This window comes from Haliotis rubra, unplaced genomic scaffold (genome assembly GCF_003918875.1).
Source record: "Haliotis rubra isolate DU_JTF1 unplaced genomic scaffold, ASM391887v1 Scf548, whole genome shotgun sequence".
Classification (NCBI taxonomy): Eukaryota; Metazoa; Mollusca; class Gastropoda; order Lepetellida; family Haliotidae; genus Haliotis; species Haliotis rubra.
Window position 1 is genome coordinate 299,592 of NW_025767244.1, and position 26,159 is coordinate 325,750.

Below are 26,159 nucleotides of genomic sequence, written 5' to 3' on the forward strand. Positions count from 1 at the left end.
TCCCAGAGTGGTCTACCGTTTCTGTACCAAGTGGTCCCAGAGTGGTCTAACGTATCTGTACCAAGTGGTCCCAGAGTAGTCTACCGTATCTGTACCAAGTGGTCCCAGAGTGGTCTACCGTATCTGTACCAAGTGGTCCCAGTACGGTCTATTGTATTTGTACCATTGTGGTCCCAGATTGGTCTACCGTATCTGTACCAAGTGGTCCCAGAGTAGTCTACCGTATCTGTACCAAGTGGTCCCAGAGTGGTCTATCGTATCTGTACCAAGTGGTCCCAGTACGGTCTATCGTATCTGTATCACTGTGGTCCCAGAGTAGTCTATTGTATCTGTACCAAGTGGTCCCAGAGTGGTCTATCGTATCTGTACCATTGTGGTCCCAGTAAGGTCTACTGCATCTGTATCATTGTGGTCCCAGAGTGGTCTATCGTATCTGTACCAAGTGGTCCCAGTACGGTCTACTGTATCTGTATCATTGTGTTCCCAGAGTAGTCTATGGTATCTGTACCAAGTGGTCCCAGAGTGGTCTATCGTATCTGTACCAAGTGGTCCCAGTACAGTCTAATGTATCTGTATCATTGTGGTCCCAGAGTGGTCTATCGTATCTGTACCAAGTGGTCCCAGTACGGTCTACTGTATCTGTATCATTGTGTTCCCAGAGTAGTCTATGGTATCTGTACCAAGTGGTCCCAGAGTGGTCTATCGTATCTGTACCAAGTGGTCCCAGTACGGTCTAATGTATCTGTATCATTGTGGTCCCAGAGTGGTCTATCGTATCTGTACCAAGTGGTCCCAGAGTGGTCTATCGTATCTGTACCAAGTGGTCCCAGTAAGGTCTACTGTATCTGTATCATTATGGTCCCAGAGTGGTCTATCGTATCTGTACCAAGTGGTCCCAGTAAGGTCTACTGTATCTGTATCATTATGGTCCCAGAGTGGTCTATCGTATCCGTACAGAGCGGTGAGAGCAGTGCTGAAGCCGGCGGGCTGACCCGTCCTCACAGCCTCATGAACAGCCGCTATTGCGTGTTGGCCATCCATTAAATACACCAGTCTATGACAAAGTTATCAATCAACACGGACGACATTACACATTGATCCTATCAGAATATAGCTGATCACTCAAACGTTTACATAATCAAAGTAGAGCCAGTGACCTTCTGCACACCCGGCCGGTATACGTAACTCTTGCATAGTTTTCTGTAACATGCTTCATACTCATGCTTCATTTGACGGAAGTCGTCCTCGATCACGTTGCTCCCATCCTTGCCCTTGAGCGTTGGCCATAATTGTACCCATAGGGTGTATACTAGGCCCACCCTGTGTACACCCTGATACCTGCAGCCCGCATCTGCACACGTCTTGTTCCAAATACATCTACAATCATGTACATGTCATGGGCAGTGAAACCCACCCACGTACAAATATATTTCCGAATCGAAAGTGTCCACGGTCAAAGTTTAGTTTACTTTCTATAGGCTTGTGGACACTCTGGCCTCGGGAATACGACATGCAAAAAAACAAACAAAAAAACAGTTACATTTGGCGAAAACCCAAGCATGGAAATACACATGATGATACCAACGGCATGTTCACTCACAAACGAACCAAACTAAATGTGATTATATTTTAGCATGATCTACATTCTATTATATCCACGAATATAACGAAGTTCAGTTATCGAAGTATCCCATCTCTACACCACCATTTCAGTTACAACTGATAAACTAGTTGATTATTATTCTGATGATTATTGTGAAGCAGTGATTCCATGCTTATAGTACATATGCAATTCAATACACAAATTCATATACTATGTTACCCTGTAGAATTTATTTACAACGAACGTTTGGATTGAACGGTCTCGTACTTGAATGTAACGGGAAGAACCCTTCAGACGTACAACTGTAGTTTGGTAAATGAAAAGACAGTTGTAGGTTGTAGGTCGGGAAGTTAGCGGTCATTGGAGTGAGACTGGTTACATGAGAGAGGGGAATCTGGTACATCCCCCGCAAGGCAGGCCGAACGACCGACCACACCGTCACCGAGCGATTGTTGCTGAGAGGGAGGGAGCCTTCAGGCGGCAGATCTATTACACGACCGGGAGAGGAAACACAAAACTAGGAGAGAGCTGTGCACTCCACCCGTCATCCGGCCTACTTGACACCCCCTCCCCCTCCCCTCCCCTCCCAGCTTCTGCACTTCCTTTGCCACATCTTATCGCCAACACCAAAGTTTTACTATACAAGATAGTTAGATGCAAGAGGGTACCATTTCGCGGACATATGCCAGTGATACACAATAATGACATCATAACTTCTTGCTATAATTTGTATACTCAGGGGGTTAAGAAGTGTAACATGTGACGACCACAATGAAATATTGACAGTCTTGAAACAGACTTCAGGGATGTGTTTCCTGGTAGTATATTTCTCATTAGCGGTAAATCTTATCAAAGAGATATATTTCCGCATGTTCACTATTTCGAACCTTTCAAAATTTCGTGAGTGCATCAACTGTATTCGAACGTTGTCGCTTCAAAGTAGAGAGGAAATGAAAAGTGCTTTGCAAACTTAAAAGAAACTGAGAAACATTTCGTACTTGAAACAATTAACAAACACTAATTTAAGAGACGTTCATCAACTGGACACGAGGAATACAGTAGTACACTAGCGTGATTAATTAAACACACCAATAAGTAAACTTATCACATGTGACAGCCCAAACTCTCCGACCACCAGGTTCGCCCTCCATCAATCTGCTGTAATTGGCTTTGGGGATTTACACCCATCAAATTATGTTTTGTATTTTTAAGGTGTTTAATGCTAACTGTCAAGTGTGCATGTAGCAAATAAAATCACACTCTTTTCGCACTGTTCAAATTAGGTCAGGCGAAAGCATGAGAAAATTCAATGCACGAGTAAATACAGCGGCAATTTGTAAACATTAAAGAAAAACAAAGGGTTGTCAGCAAACACTTACCGGTGATACTGGGGATGTACAGTCCGTTCAACGTGCTCTCAGTCTGGCGGGGGTGGAAGTTAGCCACCATTCTTGAATTTTGAGCCGTTTTGAGTGTTGTGTATTCTAAGCCGTGTAACACCAACGAGAATATTGTACACAGTCGTCCCAGCGTACAGGAGTCATACCATTTGTGACCGGAGGGGGGCGAGGTGGGTTACTCAGTGCACAGCCTCGCTTTCGCGTTGCTCTCCAGCTCGCTACCTCGCTGGTGGAGCTTTTCGTTGCCGACTGCGCTTGTCAGCTGGGCGAGATCGATGGAGTTTGAGACGACTCGAGCAGATTTATTGGGGGATACTAACACAAAACTCAAATGCCATTTATTCAGTATTGAAGGAAACTGGCACCAGAACCATTTCGTCGGTTTTGCTACTCTCTGGTTCTGCACATACTGAAGGATTGAAAAAGGCATTTTTTGGCTCGGTTTCATGTTACAGGCAAGGGGGAGTGAGTGCGCTCAACTCGCAACACTCGGTGACCGGGCGTGAGTACTGAGAGACCCCGGCGGGCCTGATATGTGCCCGACTCTCTCTACTCGCTACACAAGAAACACAAGGCTAGAATGAAAGGGTTTGAAAGGGGAAAAAATGTTGCAGGGTCCCAGGGCACGCTTGTACAAGTGAGAGCAAAGCTGGACTTAATCCGCGTCATTTTTGTTAGGTATTGTAGCTCCGAGCGCGCAGATAAGTGAATCATATAAGTTAAAGTAAGGAGCGGGGCGTTTGTCGTGGATTGTTCAAAAAGGCTTACACAAAAATCATTGTCAGCTCGGAATCTATTTCAACCGCTTGGAACGTTAGAGAACTGCGGGTCGCCAAATACCATATAAGGTGCGGGGCGGGCGAGGAATCACAGACAACAGTAACAAATGCTGAATCCAACAGGAAACGATTTTCAACAAAGTCAAAATGGCTTACTAGTGAACATGTGCCACTCAGAGCTAACCCATTATTGTTAATAGACTCATGTCAACGCTATTTGGTAGATGGAATTTAACTCCTAAATCGTTACTCAAACACATTTACAATATTACATATGCGGTTTGGTAAATGGTGTTTTTGTCATGTAGATGCTCAATTATATGAAAGCGATTAAGTTTGTGAAGTTTGTGAAATGACTGCCACATCATCCCTTGGTACGCCGCACATCGGAGAGTAAAGCCCGTAAGTGAGCGGACCAGAGGCATGTACATCGCGGTGAACTGGATATTGTGGAGTACATCGTGGAAACACTAACCACTGTAAGAAGGAAAACACAGTTGCAGAGACCACCGCAACCTCGGTAGTTCTTGGCCCAGATGAACATGCGTACTCGCGTGTTTAATAAGCACAGAGAAGTCCTGTGAGGTGGGCGGCGGGCAGGGGGAAGGTGCTAGTGCGCGCGCGTGTGTGTGTATGTTGGGAGGGGGTGGGGGCGCAGGGGGTGGATGAGGTTGAGTGTGTTTGGTTAGCGCTCATTCAGTGCAGGGTGAGGAGAGGAGGGGGGTAGTGCAGGGGGAGGGGCTAGTGCAGAGGCTGGCATTTATTACCTACCTTCATCCAAAACTCCATAGAGGAATACAACCCGTGTCGCTTGAGGGTAGGGGTCGTATGCCTCACACTACCTGGACACATATCGACACATCTCTTCACTTCCAACTGAATACAGTCTTGCATTTGTCTTGACATTTTCAACAATATCTGCGGGTCTCTCTCATTTAGGCTATTGGTCACATTCTCACATACACCAAGCAAACTGACGGTCACATAAACAACGGAGACTAACGGTCACATGCACCACGCAGACTGACGTTCACATACACCACACAGACTGACGGTCACATACACCACACAGACTGACGGTCAAATACACTACGCAGACTGACGGTCACATACACCACATAGACTGACGGTCACATACACCACGCAGACTGACGGTCACATACACCACATAGACTGACGGTCTCACACACCACCCAGACTGACGGTCACATACACCACATAGACGGACGGTCACATACACCACCCAGACTGACGGTCACATACACCACGCACACTGACGGTCACATACTAAACTGACGGTCACATACACCACATAAACTGACGGTCACATACATCACATAGACTGACGGTCACATACACCACATAGACTGACGGTCACATCTGTACTATGTACACATCGCCATGCCTTCTGTACACATACCTGTATCTCCACTATACACGCATATAGTATGATCACTAACCACACATCACTGGACATGGTAATTTAAGGTGGAGGTACCTCTTTTGACGGAATCGAAACTCTCGCCCTTTGTAGTTACAAGTGTAATAATATACATATCGTGTTTTGCAGTGCATATTGTTTTCTTCGATATAATATTTGCATCAAATGTTTGACGGCTTCTGAGATAAATCATAAATGTAATATGTGAGCCTATAGTTACTTCGGGTTAAGATCGTTGTGATGACTAATGAGTCTACGAGAAGGCACCACTTTGTCAACGTCTATCCATTGATTGAACCAGCAGGTGACCACAATCAACAATTAGGCACGTACAAGTCATGTATTTTTTATGCTGCTTTGACTTCGTGTGCTCTATGAAGAAATGGGCCTGACCTATCAAAGAGACGGTACATCAACTACCGAATGGCCAGTATTATACATATCACGCTGTGATCTATCGTGACCAGACAGTGCTACACACAGCACACTGCAGACTACATCACTAACACAATGATACACACAACACATAGTTCTCTACACCACTAACACAATGCTACACACAACACACTGCACACCACTAATAAAGACATTGCTACACAACACCCAGTAAATGCTACACACTACACACTGTCCTCTATACCAGGAAAAATATAAGACAGTGATAAACACATCCCACTGCGTACTTTACCACCAACGTATGGTATCGTTGTATACAAAACTGTACCTACACGTCGTGTTGCTATATATAAAACAATGTAGCGAGTACTAACGTATCGTATCTCAGAATATAAAACAATGTAGCGAGTACCAGCGTGTCGTATCACAGAAAATAAAACATTGTAGCGAGTACCAACGTGTCGTATCTCAGAATTTAAAACAATGTAGCGAGTTCCAACGTGTCGTATCTCAGAATATAAAACAATGTAGCGAGTACCAACGTATCGTATCTCAGAATATATAACAATGTAGCGAGTACCAACGTGTCGTATCTCAGAATATAAAACAATGTAGTGAGTACCAACGTGTCGTATATCAGAATATAAAACAATGTAGCGAGTACCAACGTGTCGTATATCAGAATATAAAACAAGCGAGTACCAACGTGTCGTATCTCAGAAAATGTAGCGAGTACCAACGTGTCGTATCTCAGAATATAAAACAATGTAGCGAGTACCAACGTGTCGTATCTCAGAATATAAAACAATGTAGCGAGTACCAACGTGTCGTATCTCAGAATATAAAACAATGTAGCGAGTACCAACGTGTCGTATCTCAGAATATAAAACAATGTAGCGAGTACCAACGTGTCGTATCTCAGAATATAAAACAATGTAGCGAGTACCAACGTGTCGTATCTCAGAATATAAAACAATGTAGTGAGTACCAACGTGTCGTATATCAGAATATAAAACAATGTAGCGAGTAGCTACTGTATATAAAAAGTCTTAACATTATATGAAAGGATCTTGATATATAGTGCCAAGACCCCGTCAGTGACAGTATGTACGTTGATGCACCTGTGAACTCCTATCTATCATATGGTTCAGCGTTAACCTGTAGATGTACAGGGAACAACCCAGCTGGTATAACGTTATTTCCAGGGGAACCACTGAAGACATTGTTAGATGCATTGCAAGATGAGAGGAGTTCTTCATCGTTTTGTTTTAAACATACTTTTATCACAGAAGGTGAATGGAAACGGGTACATGTTCTCCAACTAAGGGCACCTTCTCCCAGTGTTTACATGACTGAATTACAGTTTGTTCTGTACATATTCAAAACCGTAGGAAAGTAAAGAGAACAGTCAGAACAATATAGTTTACACCAATCACTTTGTATTACATGAATAGACCTGTACATATATGAAAATTGTTATCCTATATGTTATATTATCTTGATCTGGTAAATGCCCATTTCCATTTAATATCAAGTTGATGAGATCATTGCTATATTTTGGACTTTATTGCTTATAGTTCTAAGTAATGTATCTCTTTCTACTTTCAACCTTTCTTATTCCAAGAAAAACATATATGCATTTTCACAAATAATACCAAACATTCAGCTGTATACATACATGTATTTAATTCCGATATGTATCACAATTAAACTGGCTCACTTTAAGTATCAGCTAAGTATTTATATTTAGTGTTTTTTATGACCAGTGAAGAAGTAGGATGCGATGAACAACGGGTTCTTACATTAACGGTATATCATTCCACATCATAATAGCTTATATAAACGAATCATGTGACGGTTTTAGTCAAGTATGGGAGTTGTGATATTTTCCGAATTTGTCAGGGTATTTTTGGAAGCAACCTAGTTTGGTAAAATATTGTTCATTTTTATGACCTCTCAATTTCATGACTTTGCGAAAATCAACGCCAGATATTTGAAAGCAAAAGGTTTACGAATGAAAAGAGACACAACCAATCAGAATAACGTATTCTTCAATATCAACGGTAGAATTCCACGTCGCCTGATATGTCCACACCCTATACAGAAAATGCAAAGTAAATCAGAACCCATCCGAAAAGATTTCGACGTTTCTTTACACCAATAACTTCTGTGGGTAGTGTGACGCACAACATGGAGCCACTGGGCGGAGTTGCTGATCGTCTGACCTGCAACTCGTACTGTAGTCACCAGATGAAAGTTTGCAGCAGTTTGATTCGCAGTTACATTTCCTAGCGTCTGGTTTTGGATCAATCGATGATGCACCTCTGTTGTTGACATGGGGCGCATTGAACGGAGTCGATTGAAAAATGTGTGTTCGTTCTTACCAGTTCCTTTGTCTACTAATCACAGATAGTGAAACATTGACCTTTTGGGCCAACTTCTGTCAGTTTCCACCATGCTAGTAGCCCATAGACGCTCCCTACATTGAAGACGCCACATCGCTAATCCATGCACAAACAATAGTAGTCAAGTAAATCTCAACAGTATGATCTGCAGAACCAATAATATGAACAGAAATAATGGTTCACAGCGATTAATAGACCTTCGATGAAAGCGTCAAGATCTGGAATAACAACCTACTGCGTGCGGCACGTGCAAACTACGTGTTGACGAGTCATATAAAAAAACATGAAACGAATATCTACCTGCTGTAATGATGTATGTAAAACACTGTGTCGAATATCTGCATCTTGTACAGATATATATCAAAGGGTATGTCAAATTTTTTCGAGTTGTATAGACGTAAATAAAACAGTCATATATAGATGCATATAATACAGTGTGTCGAATATCTGCGCCATATATAGATGCATATAAAACAGTGTGTCGAATATCTGCGTCATATATAGATGCATATAAAAGAGTGTCGAATATCTGCGTCATATATAGATGCATAAAAAAAAAAGTGTGTCGAATATCTGCGCCATATATAGATGCATATAAAAACAGTGTGTCGAATATCTGCGTCATATATAGATGCATAAAAAACAGTGTGTCGAATATATGGTTCATATATAGATGCATATAAAACAGTGTGTCGAATATCTGCGTCATATATAGGTGCATATAAAACAGAGTGTCGAATATCTGCGTCGTATATAGATGCATATAAAACAGAGTGTCGAATATCTGCGTCATATATACATGTAGATGCATATAAAACAGTGTGTCGAATATCTGCGTCATATATAAATGCATATAAAACTGTGCCGAATATCTGCGTCGTATATAGATGCATATAAAACAGTGGCCGAATATCTGCGTCATATATAGGTGCATATAAAACAGTGTGTTTACACATGAACTGATGTATTGTAAAACAAATTCGTATAGTTGAAAAGCTCATTGTCATGAGTCCAAGAAATGATAAAACTCAGTGAAAACTGACTATCGGATTGGGGCAGTTGTTTGTTACTTTTTAGAATACAATAAAAGCACATATGACTTTTTTGTGTGTACGAAGGTATACTTTGTTCGATCCTTCATAACATATTTCAAAAAGTATATCTCCTTTAAATAGTTTTAAACAATGTAACGAGTACCTACGTGATGTCTCGTGTGGAGGTATATGTTGTAAAGCTGACTATACAATACGGTAGTAACCAGCATTCATAGACCTTTCTTGTAAACTTGTATCATTATATATAAAACCGTTACGCCAATATCTACATGCTGATTCAGCTGCATATACAACACTTTATCGAATACCTTCGTGTACATTCAAAACTGGGAGTCTACGTTGTATGCCCATATTTAAAACATTGAAGTTAGTGTCGTATTCGTTTTGTATAGCTGAATATATAACTGTGAAAGGAGTACCTATGTGATGTTCATTGAACAACTCCCTCTCTCCCTTCCTCCTCCCTCTCTCTCTCCCTGTCCCTGTCTCTCCCTGTGTCTCTCTCCCTGTCTGTCTGTGGCTCCCCTTTTCTCTCTCTCTCTCTCTCTCTCTCTCTCTCTCTCTCTCTCTCTCTCTCTCTCTCTCTCTCTCTCTCTCTCTCTCTCTCTCTCTCTCTCTCTCTCTCTCTCTCTCTCTCTCTCTCTCTCTCTCTCTCTCTCTCTCTCTCTCTCTCACGCACGCGACACATACGCACAAAGAGAAACATACGTGCAATGTCGTTGCCCTAATCGAATACACAGTTTTTCAATCGAGAGAGCGTGTCTGCTATTAAGCGTTTATTCTTTAAAATTAAAGACCAACGTTCGCTATTTCACCACATTAATGATAATTAGTTTTCTCAGTTGACTTAGCGGGGTTACCATAGAAACCATATTGAAGGAAACCAGAGTGAAACCTAAATATAATACCAAAAATAGCCTAGACCCAAAGTGAACTCGTAATCACCCGTTTTATCTGCGAGTGAAATTCATTGGAGGTTAGGAAAACACGAGCGACGGTTAAACCCTGCACTGACTAGCACCTCGAATGTCGACAGTAATTTGCGTTCTCGCATAACGATTTGCTGTAGGGACCAGATAGAGTTAGCCACAATGACTAAAACCTATACACCATTCGGTCGTACAGCTGCCTACAGGGGTTGCGTATATGTGAATTGTTACTTAATCACATCTTCGTCCCGAGCTTTATACAATCGAGAGATGCGATTTGTCTACGGTCAGATGCTATTAGGCAGAAAAGTTCAGATGAGAAAGAAATGTTAAACAATTAAACGGATCAAACCATGCAAATTCTCCTTTCTTGCCACTTTGACTTATCAGCTGATGGAACCTGTGGACGGTCAACAAATACACAGTTGTTCAAGCTGAAGTACTCTGGTTATGCGCGGTTCATTGATGACTCACGTCAAGCTATATGAAGGTCAATGGCGGTGCATGCCTATCTCTGCAGATCGCTGATGACTAAAATCTATCTGTTGAACGAATTGGTTCCTAAAGCCAAGGTATACAGATACTTCAAATGAATCTATATAATTCCCATTTAACTATTCATTTCTGACTGAAATCACTACATACTGATCATCGTGACTCATAACAGGCTATATACAGTTCACTGTGACTCACAACAGGCTATATACAGTTCACTGTGACTCAAACCAGGCTATATACAGTTCACTGTGACTCAAACCAGGTTAAATACAGTTCACTGTGATTTATAACAGACTATATACAGTTCATTGTGATTCACAGCAGGCTATATACAGTTCACTGTGACTCAAACCAGGCTATATACAGTTCACTGTGACTCAAACCAGGTTATATACAGTTCACTGTGACTCAAACCAGGTTATATACAGTTCACTGTGACTCAAACCAGGCTATATACGGTTAACTGTCACTCACAGCAGGTTATATACGGTTCATTGTGATTCACACCAGGCTATATCATGATCCTTGTGACTCACTCCGGGCTATATACGGTTCAGCGATACTTACAAAAGGCTATATACAGTTTACTATGACTCACACCAGGCTATATATAGTTCAGTGTGACTCACACCAGGCTATATATAGTTCAGTGTGACTCACACCAGGCTATATATAGTTCAGTGTGACTCACACCAGGCTATATATAGTTCAGTGTGACTCACACCAGGCTATATATAGTTCAGTGTGACTCACACCAGGCTATATATAGTTCAGTGTGACTCACACCAGGCTATATATAGTTCAGTGTGACTCACACCATTGTGACTCACACCAGAGTATATACAGTTCAGTGTGACTCAAACCAGGTTATATACAGTTCAGTGTGATTCATAACAGACTATATACAGTTCAATGTGACTCACACCAGGCTATATACAATTCACTGTGACTCAAACCAGGTTATATACAGTTCATTGTGATTCAGAGCAGGCTATATACAGTTCATTGTGATTCACAGCAGGCTATATACCGTTCAGTAAGACTCACAGCAGGCTATATACAGTTCAGTAAGACTCACAGCAGGCTATATACCGTTCAGTAAGACTCACAGCAGGCTATATACAGTTCAGTAAGACTCACAGCAGGCTATATACAGTTCAGTAAGACTCACAGCAGGCTATATACCGTTCAGTAAGACTCACAGCAGGCTATATACAGTTCAGTAAGACTCACAGCAGGCTATATACAGTTCACTAAGACTCACAGCAGGCTATATACCGTTCAGTAAGACTCACAGCAGGCTATATACAGTTCAGTAAGACTCACAGCAGGCTATATACCGTTCAGTAAGACTCACAGCAGGCTATATACCGTTCACTAAGACTCACAGCAGGCTATATGCAGTTCAGTAAGACTCACAGCAGGCTATATACCGTTCACTAAGACTCACAGCAGGCTATATACAGTTCAGTAAGACTCACAGCAGGCTATATACAGTTCAGTAAGACTCACAGCAGGCTATATACCGTTCAGTAAGACTCACAGCAGGCTATATACAGTTCAGTAAGACTCACAGCAGGCTATATACCGTTCACTAAGACTCACAGCAGGCTATATACCGTTCAGTAAGACTCACAGCAGGCTATATACAGTTCAGTAAGACTCACAGCAAGCTATATACCGTTCACTAAGACTCACAGCAGGCTATATACAGTTCAGTAAGACTCACAGCAGGCTATATACCGTTCACTAAGACTCACAGCAGGCTATATACCGTTCAGTAAGACTCACAGCAGGCTATATACAGTTCAGTAAGACTCACAGCAGGCTATATACCGTTCACTAAGACTCACAGCAGGCTATATACAGTTCAGTAAGACTCACAGCAGGCTATATACCGTTCACTAAGACTCACAGCAGGCTATATACCGTTCAGTAAGACTCACAGCAGGCTATATACAGTTCAGTAACACTCACAGCAGGCTATATACCGTTCAGTAAGACTCACAGCAGGCTATATACAGTTCAGTAAGACTCACAGCAGGCTATATACCGTTCACTAAGACTCACAGCAGGCTATATACAGTTCAGTAAGACTCACAGCAGGCTATATACAGTTCAGTAAGACTCACAGCAGGCTATATACAGTTCAGTAAGACTCACAGCAGGCTATATACAGTTCAGTAAGACTCACAGCAGGCTATATACAGTTCAGTAAGACTCACAGCAGGCTATATACAGTTCAGTAAGACTCACAGCAGGCTATATACAGTTCAGCGATACTTACAAAAGGCTATATACAGTTTACTATGACTCACACCAGGCTATATATAGTTCAGTGTGACTCACACCATTGTGACTCACACCAGAGTATATACAGTTCATAGTGACTCACACCAAGTAGTACAGTTTATTGTGGACTCAGATATCAAGATGGTCCATTATGTCTCTAACCAGAGCAAATGTGCTCCCATACGTGATTTCCAGTCAGAACCTTGACTCTACCTATCGTTTCGTCAAGTGATTAAGGAGTCTGCATGGGGATCTCGGGATAAATGGGATAAAACAAGGCCATGGTCAGTTACATAGTGCCAGGGTATCTAAGTAGGGTGTAACTAGGAAACTGGCATTAGTCCGGAATAGTACAGTCAGTCATTCACTCCACCTCAACTATATATTGTGGTGCTTCAAATTCCATATCTATGTTGTTGTGTTACTAATTCCATATCCATGTTGTTGTGTTACTAATTCCATATCTATGTTGTTCTGTTACTAGTTCATAACCATGTTGTTGTGTTACTAATTCTACATCTATGTTGTTGTGTTACTAATTCCATATCTGTGTTGTTCTGTTACTAGTCCATATCCATGTTGTTCTGTTATTAGTCCATATCCATGTTGTTGTGTTACTAATACCATATCTATGTTGTTCTGTTACTAGTCCATATCCATGTTGTTGTGTTACTAATTCTACATCTATGTTGTTGTGTTACTAATTCCATATCTGTATTGTTCTGTTACTAGTCCATATCCATGTTGTTGTGTTACTAATTCTACATCTATGTTGTTGTGTTACTAATTCCATATCTGTGTTGTTCTGTTACTAGTCCATATCCATGTTGTTGTGTTAGTAATTCTACATCTATGTTGTTGTGTTACTAATTCCATATCCATGTTGTTGTGTTACTAATACCATATCCATGTTGTTCTGTTATTAGTCCATATCCATGTTGTTGTGTTAGTAATTCTACATTTATGTTGTTGTGGTACTAATTCCATATCCATGTTGTTGTGTTACTAATTCTACATCTATGTTGTTGTTTAACTAATTTCATATCTGTGTTGTTGTGTTACTAATTCCATATCTGTGTTGTTGTGTTAGTAATTCCATATCTATGTTGTTGTGTTACTAGTCCATATCCATGTTGTTGTGTTACTAATTCTACATCTATGTTGTTGTGTCACTAGTCCATATCCATGTTCTTGTGTTACTAGTCCATATCTATGTTGTTGTGTTACTAATTCCATACCTATGTTGTTGTGTTACTAGTCCATATCCATGTTGTTGTGTTACTAATTCCACATCTATGTTGTTGTGTTACTAGTCCATATCCATGTTGTTGTGTTACTAATTCTACATCTATGTTGTTGTGTTACTACTCCATATCTATGTTGTTGTGTTACTAGTCCATATCCATGTTGTTGTGTTACTAATTCTACATCTATGTTGTTCTGTTACTAGTCCATATCCATGTTGTTGTGTTACTAATTCTACATCTATGTTGTTGTGTTACTAATTCCATATCTGTGTTGTTCTGTTACTAGTCCATATCCATGTTGTTGTGTTACTAATTCTACATCTATGTTGTTGTGTTACTAGTCCATATCCATGTTGTTGTGTTACTAGTCCATATCCATGTTGTTGTGTTACTAATTCCATATCTATGTTGTTCTGTTACTAGTCCATATCCATGTTGGTGTGATACTAATTCTACATCTATGTTGTTTTGTTACTAGTCCATATCCATGTTGTTGTGTTACTAATTCTACATCTATGTTGTTGTGTTACTAATTCCATATCTGTGTTGTTGTGTTAGAAATTCCATATCTATGTTGTTGTGTTACTAGTCCATATCCATGTTGTTGTGTTACTAATTCTACATCTATGTTGTTGTGTCACTAGTCCATATCCATGTTGTTGTGTTACTAGTCCATATCCATGTTGTTGTGTTACTAATTCCACATCTATGTTGTTGTGTTACTAGTCCATATCCATGTTGTTGTGTTACTAGTCCATATCCATGTTGTTGTGTTACTAATTCCATATCTGTGTTGTTGTGTTAGTAATTCCATATCTATGTTGTTGTGTTACTAGTCCATATCCATGTTGTTGTGTTACTAATTCTACATCTCTGTTGTTGTGTTACTAATTCTACATCTATGTTGTTGTGTTACTAGTCCATATCCATGTTGTTGTGTTACTATTCCATATCTATGTTGTTGTGTTACTAGTCCATATCCATGTTGTTGTGTTACTAATTCTACATCTATGTTGTTGTGTTACTAGTCCATATCCATGTTGTTGTGTTACTATTCCATATCCATGTTGTTGTGTTACTAATTCCATATCTATGTTGTTCTGTTACTAGTACATATCCACGTTGGTGTGATACTAATTCTACATCTATGTTGTTTTGTTACTAGTCCATATCCATGTTGTTGTGTTAATAATTCTACATCTATGTTGTTGTGTTACTTATTCCATATCTGTGTTGTTCTGTTACTAGTCCATATCCATGTTGTTGTGTTACTAATTCTACATCTATGTTGTTGTGTTACTAGTCCATATCCATGTTGTTGTGTTACTAATTCTACATCTATGTTGTTTTGTTACTAGTCCATATCCATGTTGTTGTGTTACTAATTCCATATCTATGTTGTTCTGTTACTAGTCCATAACCATGTTGTTGTGTTACTAATTCTACATCTATGTTGTTGTGTTACTAATTCCATATCTGTGTTGTTCTGTTACTAGTCCATATCCATGTTGTTGTGTTACTAATTCTACATCTATGTTGTTGTGTTACTAGTCCATATCCATGTTGTTGTGTTACTAATTCCATATCTATGTTGTTCTGTTACTAGTCCATATCCATGTTGTTGTGTTACTAATTCTACATCTATGATGTTGTTTTGCTAATTCCATATCTGTGTTGTTCTGTTAGTAATTCCATATCTATGTTGTTGTTTAACTAATTTCATATCCATGTTGTTGTGTTACTAATTCCATATCTGTGTTGTTGTGTTAGTAATTCCATATCTATGTTGTTGTGTTACTAGTCCATATCCATGTTGTTGTGTTACTAATTCTACATCTATGTTGTTGTGTCACTAGTCCATATCCATGTTGTTGTGTTACTAGTCCATATCCATGTTGTTGTGTTACTAATTCCATATCTATGTTGTTGTGTTACTAGTCCATATCCATGTTGTTGTGTTACTAATTCTACATCTATGTTGTTGTGTTACTAGTCCATATCCATGTTGTTGTGTTACTAATTCTACATCTATGTTGTTGTGTTACTAGTCCATATCCATGTTGTTGTGTTACTAATTCCATATCTATGTTGTTGTGTTACTAATTCTACATCTATGTTGTTGTGTTACTAGTCCATATCCATGTTGTTGTGTTACTAAGTCTACATCTATGTTGTTGTGTTACTAGTCCATATCTATGTTGTTGTGTTACTAGTCCATATCCATGTTGTTGTGTTACTAATTCCATATCCATGTTGTTGTGTTACTAATTCTACATCTCTGTTGTTGTGTTACTAATTCCATATCTGTGTTGTTCTGTTACTAGTCCATATCCATGTTGTTGTGTTACTAATTCTACATCTATGTTGTTGTGTTACTAGTCCATATCCATGTTGTTGTGTTATTAATTCCATATCTGTGTTGTTCTGTTACTAGTCCATATCCATGTTGTTGTGTTACTAATTCCATATCTATGTTGTTCTGTTACTAGTCCATATCCATGTTGTTGTGTTACTAAGTCTACATCTATGTTGTTGTGTTACTAGTCCATATCTATGTTGTTGTGTTACTAGTCCATATCCATGTTGGTGTGTTACTAATTCCATATCCATGTTGTTGTGTTACTAATTCTACATCTCTGTTGTTGTGTTACTCATTCCATATCTGTGTTGTTCTGTTACTAGTCCATATCCATGTTGTTGTGTTACTAATTCTACATCTATGTTGTTGTGTTACTAGTCCATATCCATGTTGTTGTGTTATTAATTCCATATCTGTGTTGTTCTGTTACTAGTCCATATCCATGTTGTTGTGTTACTAATTCCATATCTATGTTGTTCTGTTACTAGTCCATATCCATGTTGGTGTGATACTAATTCTACATCTATGTTGTTTTGTTACTAGTCCATATCCATGTTGTTGTGTTACTAATTCTACATCTATGTTGTTGTGTTACTAATTCCATATCTGTGTTGTTCTGTTACTAGTCCATATCCATGTTGTTGTGTTACTAATTCTACATCTATGTTGTTGTGTTACTAGTCCATATCCATGTTGTTGTGTTACTAATTCTACATCTATGTTGTTGTGTCACTAGTCCATATCCATGTTGTTGTGTTACTAGTCCATATCCATGTTGTTGTGTTACTAATTCCATATCTGTGTTGTTGTGTTAGAAATTCCATATCTATGTTGTTGTGTTACTAGTCCATATCCATGTTGTTGTGTTACTAATTCTACATCTATGTTGTTGTGTCACTAGTCCATATCCATGTTGTTGTGTTACTAGTCCATATCCATGTTGTTGTGTTACTAATTCCACATCTATGTTGTTGTGTTACTAGTCCATATCCATGTTGTTGTGTTACTAGTCCATATCCATGTTGTTGTGTTACTAATTCCATATCTGTGTTGTTGTGTTAGTAATTCCATCTATGTTGTTGTTGTGTTACTAGTCCATATCCATGTTGTTATGTTACTAATTCTACATCTCTGTTGTTGTGTTACTAATTCTACATCTATGTTGTTGTGTTACTAGTCCATATCCATGTTGTTGTGTTACTATTCCATATCTATGTTGTTGTTGTGTTACTAGTCCATATCCATGTTGTTGTGTTACTAATTTCTACATCTATGTTGTTGTGTTACTAGTCCATATCCATGTTGTTGTGTTACTATTCCATATCCATGTTGTTGTGTTACTAATTCCATATCTATGTTGTTCTGTTACTAGTACATATCCATGTTGGTGTGATACTAATTCTACATCTATGTTGTTTTGTTACTAGTCCATATCCATGTTGTTGTGTTAATAATTCTACATCTATGTTGTTGTGTTACTTATTCCATATCTGTGTTGTTCTGTTACTAGTCCATATCCATGTTGTTGTGTTACTAATTCTACATCTATGTTGTTGTGTTACTAGTCCATATCCATGTTGTTGTGTTACTAATTCTACATCTATGTTGTTTTGTTACTAGTCCATATCCATGTTGTTGTGTTACTAATTCCATATCTATGTTGTTCTGTTACTAGTCCATAACCATGTTGTTGTGTTACTAATTCTACATCTATGTTGTTGTGTTACTAATTCCATATCTGTGTTGTTCTGTTACTAGTCCATATCCATGTTGTTGTGTTACTAATTCTACATCTATGTTGTTGTGTTACTAGTCCATATCCATGTTGTTGTGTTACTAATTCCATATCTATGTTGTTCTGTTACTAGTCCATATCCATGTTGTTGTGTTACTAATTCTACATCTATGATGTTGTTTTGCTAATTCCATATCTGTGTTGTTCTGTTAGTAATTCCATATCTATGTTGTTGTTTAACTAATTTCATATCTGTGTTGTTGTGTTACTAATTCCATATCTGTGTTGTTGTGTTACTAGTCCATATCCATGTTGTTGTGTTACTAATTCTACATCTATGTTGTTGTGTCACTAGTCCATATCCATGTTGTTGTGTTACTAGTCCATATCCATGTTGTTGTGTTACTAATTCCATATCTATGTTGTTGTGTTACTAGTCCATATCCATGTTGTTGTGTTACTAATTCTACATCTATGTTGTTGTGTTACTAGTCCATATCCATGTTGTTGTGTTACTAATTCTACATCTATGTTGTTGTGTTACTAGTCCATATCCATGTTGTTGTGTTACTAATTCCATATCTATGTTGTTGTGTTACTAATTCTACATCTATGTTGTTGTGTTACTAGTCCATATCCATGTTGTTGTGTTACTAAGTCTACATCTATGTTGTTGTGTTACTAGTCCATATCTATGTTGTTGTGTTACTAGTCCATATCCATGTTGTTGTGTTACTAATTCCATATCCATGTTGTTGTGTTACTAATTCTACATCTCTGTTGTTTGTGTTACTAATTCCATATCTGTGTTGTTCTGTTACTAGTCCATATCCATGTTGTTGTGTTACTAATTCTACATCTATGTTGTTGTGTTACTAGTCCATATCCATGTTGTTGTGTTATTAATTCCATATCTGTGTTGTTCTGTTACTAGTCCATATCCATGTTGTTGTGTTACTAATTCCATATCTATGTTGTTCTGTTACTAGTCCATATCCATGTTGTTGTGTTACTAATTCTACATCTATGTTGTTGTGTTACTAATTCCATATCCGTGTTGTTCTGTTACTAGTCCATATCCATGTTGTTGTGTTACTAATTCTACATCTATGTTGTTGTGTCACTAGTCCATATCCATGTTGTTGTGTTACTAATTCCATATCTATGTTGTTCTGTTACTAGTCCATATCCATGTTGTTGTGTTACTAATTCTACATCTATGTTGTTGTGTTACTAATTCTACATTTATGTTGTTGTGGTACTGGTCCATATCTCTGTTGTTGTGTTAATAATTCCATTTCTATGTTGTTGTAATAAAAGTATCAGCCTGAAGCTGAAAGTCACAGTAAACAGAAGATGTGACCGCGAATTTGAGAATTTGCGAAAATCATTTTTGTTTATTTTAAATAGATGTTGTAAATGTCCGAAAGAGAATATAATATTCTAAGAAAGTATTGAAATGTCCAAGTGAAATTGCTGAAATCTCCCAAAACACTGGCACGTATCTCTCAAGCATTAGGACAGAAGAGTGTTCGTTATATACTCTCACAAAAAAGAAACGCATCATGAAAATAGTAATTTCATGTAGCAATGAATTAAAACGTGATTCATTTTACAAAAGGTTTTGCTCTGTTTATGGGTCATATGGTGTTTATGTTTTGAAACATCACAACAAAACGCACTATCCGTAAAATACCCGTATTTAACAGCATGATTTTCAATTTCGGCGTGTAGTGTCACAGAATACACAATTCACATGCAATGCACGTGAAGGTGATCAGATAGTCTCAAAGATGGGTATAAAAGGTTGATCGCTGTCTGTCGATTATTCACTGTATTTGGAATATTGTTGACGAACGCAAAATGCCACTTCTAAGTGAAGCCAACCGTCATTGGTTTGCTTGAAGCTGGCCAGTCTCAACGTGCAGTTGCCCGACGCATGAATGTTCACCAAAGCACCATTTCACGGCTCTGGGAGAGATATCGCCGGGAGAATGCGGTAGCAGACGCCCCTCGTAGTGGGCGACCTCGAGCGACCACTGCGGCGCAGGATCGCTACATCCGGGTACATCACCTGCGTCATCGAACAGCTACGGCGACCAGTACCGCTCGACAAATACCCTGATTGAGGAGGCTTTCTGCACAGACCGTCAGGAACAGGTTGAGAGAGGCTGGTTTACGTGCCAGAAGACCTTATTTTGGCCCTGTGCTTCGACAACAACATCGTCGACATCGAGTTCAATGGTGCACCAACGTTCAGGCCTGGAACCTACCGAATTGGCGTAGGATCTGGTTCAGTGATGAATCACGATTTCTATTGGAACGACGCGATGGAAGAATGCGGGTGTACAGACGTCGACGTGAACGTTTCGCCGACGCTTGCGTTCCCCAGGTGGACAGATTCGGCCGGGACAGTGTTATGATGTGGGAGGGTTCACCTGCCGTAGGAGAAGTGATTTGGTGATGATCCAGGGCAACCTGACAGCTCAACGGTTATGTGACGAAACCCTAGGCCCACACCTTCTTCCAATAATTGATCGCCAGGGGGAGTTGTTTCAACAGGACAATGCCAGGCCCCACACAGCACGTTACACTAGAGACTTCCTCCAGAACCACAACATCAATGTGCTCCCCTGGCCCTCAAGATCACCGGACTTAAACCCGATCGAACATGTGTGGGATGCCCTGGACAGACGGGTGCGACGCCGTAACCCTCAGCCCCAGACACTTCAGCAACTCGCACAGGCACTACAGGCAGAGTGGGCTGCGATTGGACAACACGAGATTCTGAGACTTATTTGTTCGATGACGAGGCGATGCCGTGCAGTTCTGGATGCCCACGGTGTTCACACGAGGTATTGACTTCAGCGCCACCACACGTCTCCATGTGACACTCAAACTGACTTTCCTCGAGTTGGTGCCAAAGACGGATTCCCCATGTGCAATGTCGCTATATTTCATTGACACATAAAGCCTACAAGATATTTCAAAATAAACATAAAAATACAGTGGAAATTCCTATATGCGTTTCTTTTGGGGGAGAGTATATAATGTTTATGTGTGAGACTCGCCTCTCTCAAGTATCAGAAGAGTCTTTTTACACACTCAAAAAAACATGCTAATATTAAGTCTTACAGCAAAGATAAGTGATGACGACAAATTATCTATGCAAGAACGTCTCCAAGCCTGGGCCTAAATATACATCCAAAACACAGAGTAGCGCCAAATACATGCAATCTTCATTTTGATACTTTCGTCGATTTTCTCCCGTAATCTCTAATGTCCTTCTTATTGACAAAGTTGTGATTCAAGTGATATCATTCATTGTCTGTATATACACCAGCGATGCGGTATCTTCAACATGCAGGGCTTTTACTGTCTCCTGCCATGCTGCAGACAAGCAGGAGACAGTATACAGCCACCTATATTCTTAATGTTTCAGTTTCATAGCAGACCATGGAACAGGTACATAGCACACACAAGATGACTATGGAATCAGGGCATCCCAGTTCAACAACAAGAGTACAAGATAGACTTGTGCTGTATGAAATCGAGCTCAAAAGGCAATTCAGACTGCTCCAAACCTTCATCTGGAGGCGCAGTCTCGGTTCAGGCGCCTATAACTCATCTACATGTAGCTGGTCTCCATGGTCGAGTAGCATCGGTTGTGCCGCCACGAACATACTCAATATCTGCTTATCCGGGAGGGTTAAGGAACAGTGATATTGCACTCGTCCTCATCTACTCAATATCTACTTATCCGGGAGGGTTAAGGAACAGTGATATTGCACTCGTCCTCATCTACTCAATATCTACTTGTCTGGGAGGGTTAAGGAACAGTGTGTTGCACTCGTCCTCATCTACTCAATATCTACTTGTTCGGGAGGGTTAAGGAACAGTGATATTGCACTCGTCCTCATCTACTCAATATCTACTCGTCCGGGAGGGTTAAGGAACAGTGATATTGCACTCGTCCTCATCTACTCAATATCTACTTGTGAGGGAGGGTTAAGGAACAGTGATATTGCACTCGTCCTCATCTACTCAATATCTACTTGTCCGGAAGGGTTAAGGAACAGTGATATTGCACTCGTCCTCATCTACTCAATATCCACTTGTCCGGGAGGGCTAAGGAATACTGATATTACACTCATCCTTATCTACTCAATATCTACTTGTGCGGGAGGGTTAAGGAACAGTGATATTACACTCGTCCTTATCTACTCAATATCTACTTGTTCGGGAGGGTTAAGGAACAGTGATATTGCACTCGTCCTCACCTACTCAATATCTACTTGCCCGGGAGGGATAAGGAACAGTGATATCGCACTCATCCTCATCTACTCAATATCTACTTGTCCGGGAGGGATAAGGAACAGTGATATTACACTCATCCCTATCTACTCAATATCTACTTGTCTGGGAGGGATAAGGAACAGTGATATTGCACTCATCCTCATCTACTCAATATCTACTTGTTCAGGAGGGTTAAGGAACAGTGATATTGCACTCATCCTCATCTACTCAATATCTACTTGCCCGGGAGGGATAAGGAACAGTGATATTACACTCATCCCTATCTACTCAATATCTACTTGTCTGGGAGGGATAAGGAACAGTGATATTGCACTCGTCCTCATCTACTCAATATCTACTTGTGCGGGAGGGTTAAGGAACAGTGATATTGCACTCGTCCTCATCTACTCAATATCTACTTGTTCGGGAGAGTTAAGGAACAGTGATATTGCAGTCGTCCTCATCTACTCAATATCTACTTGTTCGGGAGGAATAAGGAACAGTGATATTGCACTCATCCTCATCTACTCAATATCTACTTGTTCGGGAGGGTTAAGGAACAGTGATATTGCACTTATCCTCATCTACTCAATATCTACTTGTCCGGGAGGGATAAGGAACAGTGATATTACACTCATCCCTATCTACTCAATATCTACTTGCCCGGGAGAGTTAAGGAACAGTGATATTGCACTCAACCTCATCTACTCAATATCTACTTATCCGGAAGGGCTAAGGAACAGTGATATTGCACTTGTCCTTATCTACTCAATATTCACTTGTCCGGGAGAGTTAAGGAACAGTGATATTACACTCATCCTTATCTACTCAATATCTACTTGTTCGGGAGGGTTAAGGAACAGTGATATTGCACTCGTCCTCATCTAGTCAATATCTACTTGTCCGGGAGGGATAAGGAACGGTGATATTGTACCTTTCCTCATCTACTCAAGATCTACTTGTCCGGGAGGGTTAAGGAACAGTGATATTGCACTCGTCCTCATCTACTCAATATCTACTTGTCGAGGAAGGATAAGGAACAGTGATATTGTACTCATCCTCATCTACTCAATATCCACTTGTCCGGGAGGGTTAAGGAGCAGTGATATTACGTTCGTCCTTATCTACTCAATATCTACTTGTTCGGGAGGGTTAAGGAACAGTGATATTGCACTCGTCCTCATCTAGTCAATATCTACTTGTCCGGGAAGGATAAGGAACAGTGATATTGCACCTTTCCTCATCTACTCAATATCTACTTGTCCGGGATGGATAAGGAACAGTGATATTGCACTCGTCCTCATCTACTCAATATCCACTTGTCCGGGAGGGTTAAGGAATAGTGATATTACACTCATCCTTATCTACTTAATATCTACTTCTTCGGGAGGGTTAAGGGACAGTGATCTTACGCTCATCCTCATATACTCAATATCTACTTCTCCGGGAGGGTTAAGGAACAGTGATATTGCACTCATCCTCATCTACTCAATATCTACTTGTCGAGGAAGGATAAGGAACAGTGATATTGTACTCATCCTCATCTACTCAATATCCACTTGTCCGGGAGGGTTAAGGAACAGTGATATTACACTCATCCTCATCTACTCAATATGTATTTGACCGGGAGGGTTAAGGAACAGTGATATTGCACTCGCCCTTATCTACTCAATATCCACTTGTCCTGGAGGGTAAAGGAACAGTGATATTGCACTCGTCCATATCTACTCAATATCTACTTGTCGGGAGGGTTAAGGAACAGTGATATTGCACTCGTCATATCTACTCAATATCTACTTGTCCGGGAGGGTTAAGGAACAGTGATATTGCACTCGTCCTTATCTACTCAATATCTACTTGTCCGGGAGGGTTAAGGAACAGTGATATTGCACTCGTCCTCATCTACTCAATATCTATTTGTCCTGAGGGTAAAGGAACAGTGATATTGCACTCGTCCTTATCTACTCAATATCTACTTGTCGGGAGGGTTAAGGAACAGTGATATTGCACTCGTCCATATCTACTCAATATCTACTTGTCCGGGAGGGTTAAGGAACAGTGATATTGCACTCGTCCTCATCTACTCAATATCTACTTGTCCGGGAGGGTTAAGGAACAGTGATATTGCACTCATCCTCATCTACTCAATATCTACTTGTAGGGAAGGGATAAGGAACAGTGTTATTGAACTCGTCCTCATATACTCAAAGTCCACTTGCCCTGGAGGGTTAAGGAACAGTGATATTGCACTCGTCCTCATCTACTCAATATCCACTTGCCCGGGAGGGCTAAGGAACAGTGATATTGCACTCGTCCTTATCTACTCAATATCCACTTGTCCGGGAGGGTTAAGGAATAGTGATATTACACTCATCATATCTACTCAATATCTACTTGTCCGGGAGGGTTAAGGAACAGTGATATTGCACTCGTCCTTATCTACTCAATATCTACTTGTCCGGGAGGGTTAAGGAACAGTGATATTGCACTCGTCCTTATCTACTCAATATCCACTTGCCCGGGAGGGTTAAGGAACAGTGATATTGCACTCAACCTCATCTTCTCAATATCTACTTGTCCGGAAGGGCTAAGGAACAGTGATATTGCACTCGTCCTTATCTACTCAATATCCACTTGTGCGGGAGGGTTAAGGAATAGTGATATTACACTCATCCTTATCTACTTAATATCTACTTCTTCGGGAGGGTTAAGGGACAGTGATCTTACGCTCATCCTCATATACTCAATATCTACTTCTCCGGGAGGGTTAAGGAACAGTGATATTGCACTCATCCTCATCTACTCAATATCTACTTGTCGAGGAAGGATAAGGAACAGTGATATTGTACTCATCCTCATCTACTCAATATCCACTTGTCCGGGAGGGTTAAGGAACAGTGATATTACACTCATCCTCATCTACTCAATATGTATTTGACCGGGAGGGTTAAGAAACAGTGATATTGCACTCGCCCTTATCTACTCAATATCCACTTGTCCTGGAGGGTAAAGGAACAGTGATATTGCACTCGTCCTTATCTACTCAATATCTACTTGTCCGGGAGGGTTAAGGAACAGTGATATTGCACTCGTCCTTATCTACTCAATATCTACTTGTCCGGGAGGGTTAAGGAACAGTGATATTGCACTCGTCCTTATCTACTCAATATCTACTTGTCCGGGAGGGTTAAGGAACAGTGATATTGCACTCGTCCTCATCTACTCAATATCTATTTGTCCTGGAGGGTAAAGGAACAGTGATATTGCACTCGTCCTTATCTACTCAATATCTACTTGTCCGGGAGGGTTAAGGAACAGTGATATTGCACTCCTTCTTATCTACTCAATATCTACTTGTCCGGGAGGGTTAAGGAACAGTGATATTGCACTCGTCCTCATCTACTCAATATCTACTTGTCCGGGAGGGTTAAGGAACAGTGATATTGCACTCATCCTCATCTACTCAATATCTACTTGTAGGGAAGGGATAAGGAACAGTGTTATTGAACTCGTCCTCATATACTCAAAGTCCACTTGCCCTGGAGGGTTAAGGAACAGTGATATTGCACTCGTCCTCATCTACTCAATATCCACTTGCCCGGGAGGGCTAAGGAACAGTGATATTGCACTCGTCCTTATCTACTCAATATCCACTTGTCCGGGAGGGTTAAGGAATAGTGATATTACACTCATCCTTATCTACTCAATATCTACTTGTCCGGGA

General features: G+C 40.2%; 1 protein-coding gene across 2 annotated transcripts in view; it reads right to left on the bottom strand.

Annotated features, from left to right (window-relative positions):
- The window catches only part of LOC124253653 (retinoic acid receptor RXR-like), a 70,423-nt gene extending 67,252 nt beyond the window's left edge, over positions 1–3,171 (bottom strand). Inside the window, exon 1 of one of the 2 annotated variants that reach the window (XM_046687466.1) lies at positions 2,983–3,171. In XM_046687466.1, the coding sequence (XP_046543422.1) occupies positions 2,983–3,052 (70 nt within the window). In that variant the 5' untranslated portion in view covers positions 3,053–3,171. The remainder of the gene's footprint in view (positions 1–2,982) is intronic. The other variant, XM_046687467.1, reaches the window with a different exon arrangement.
- Between the last annotated feature and the right edge of the window lie 22,988 nt (positions 3,172–26,159).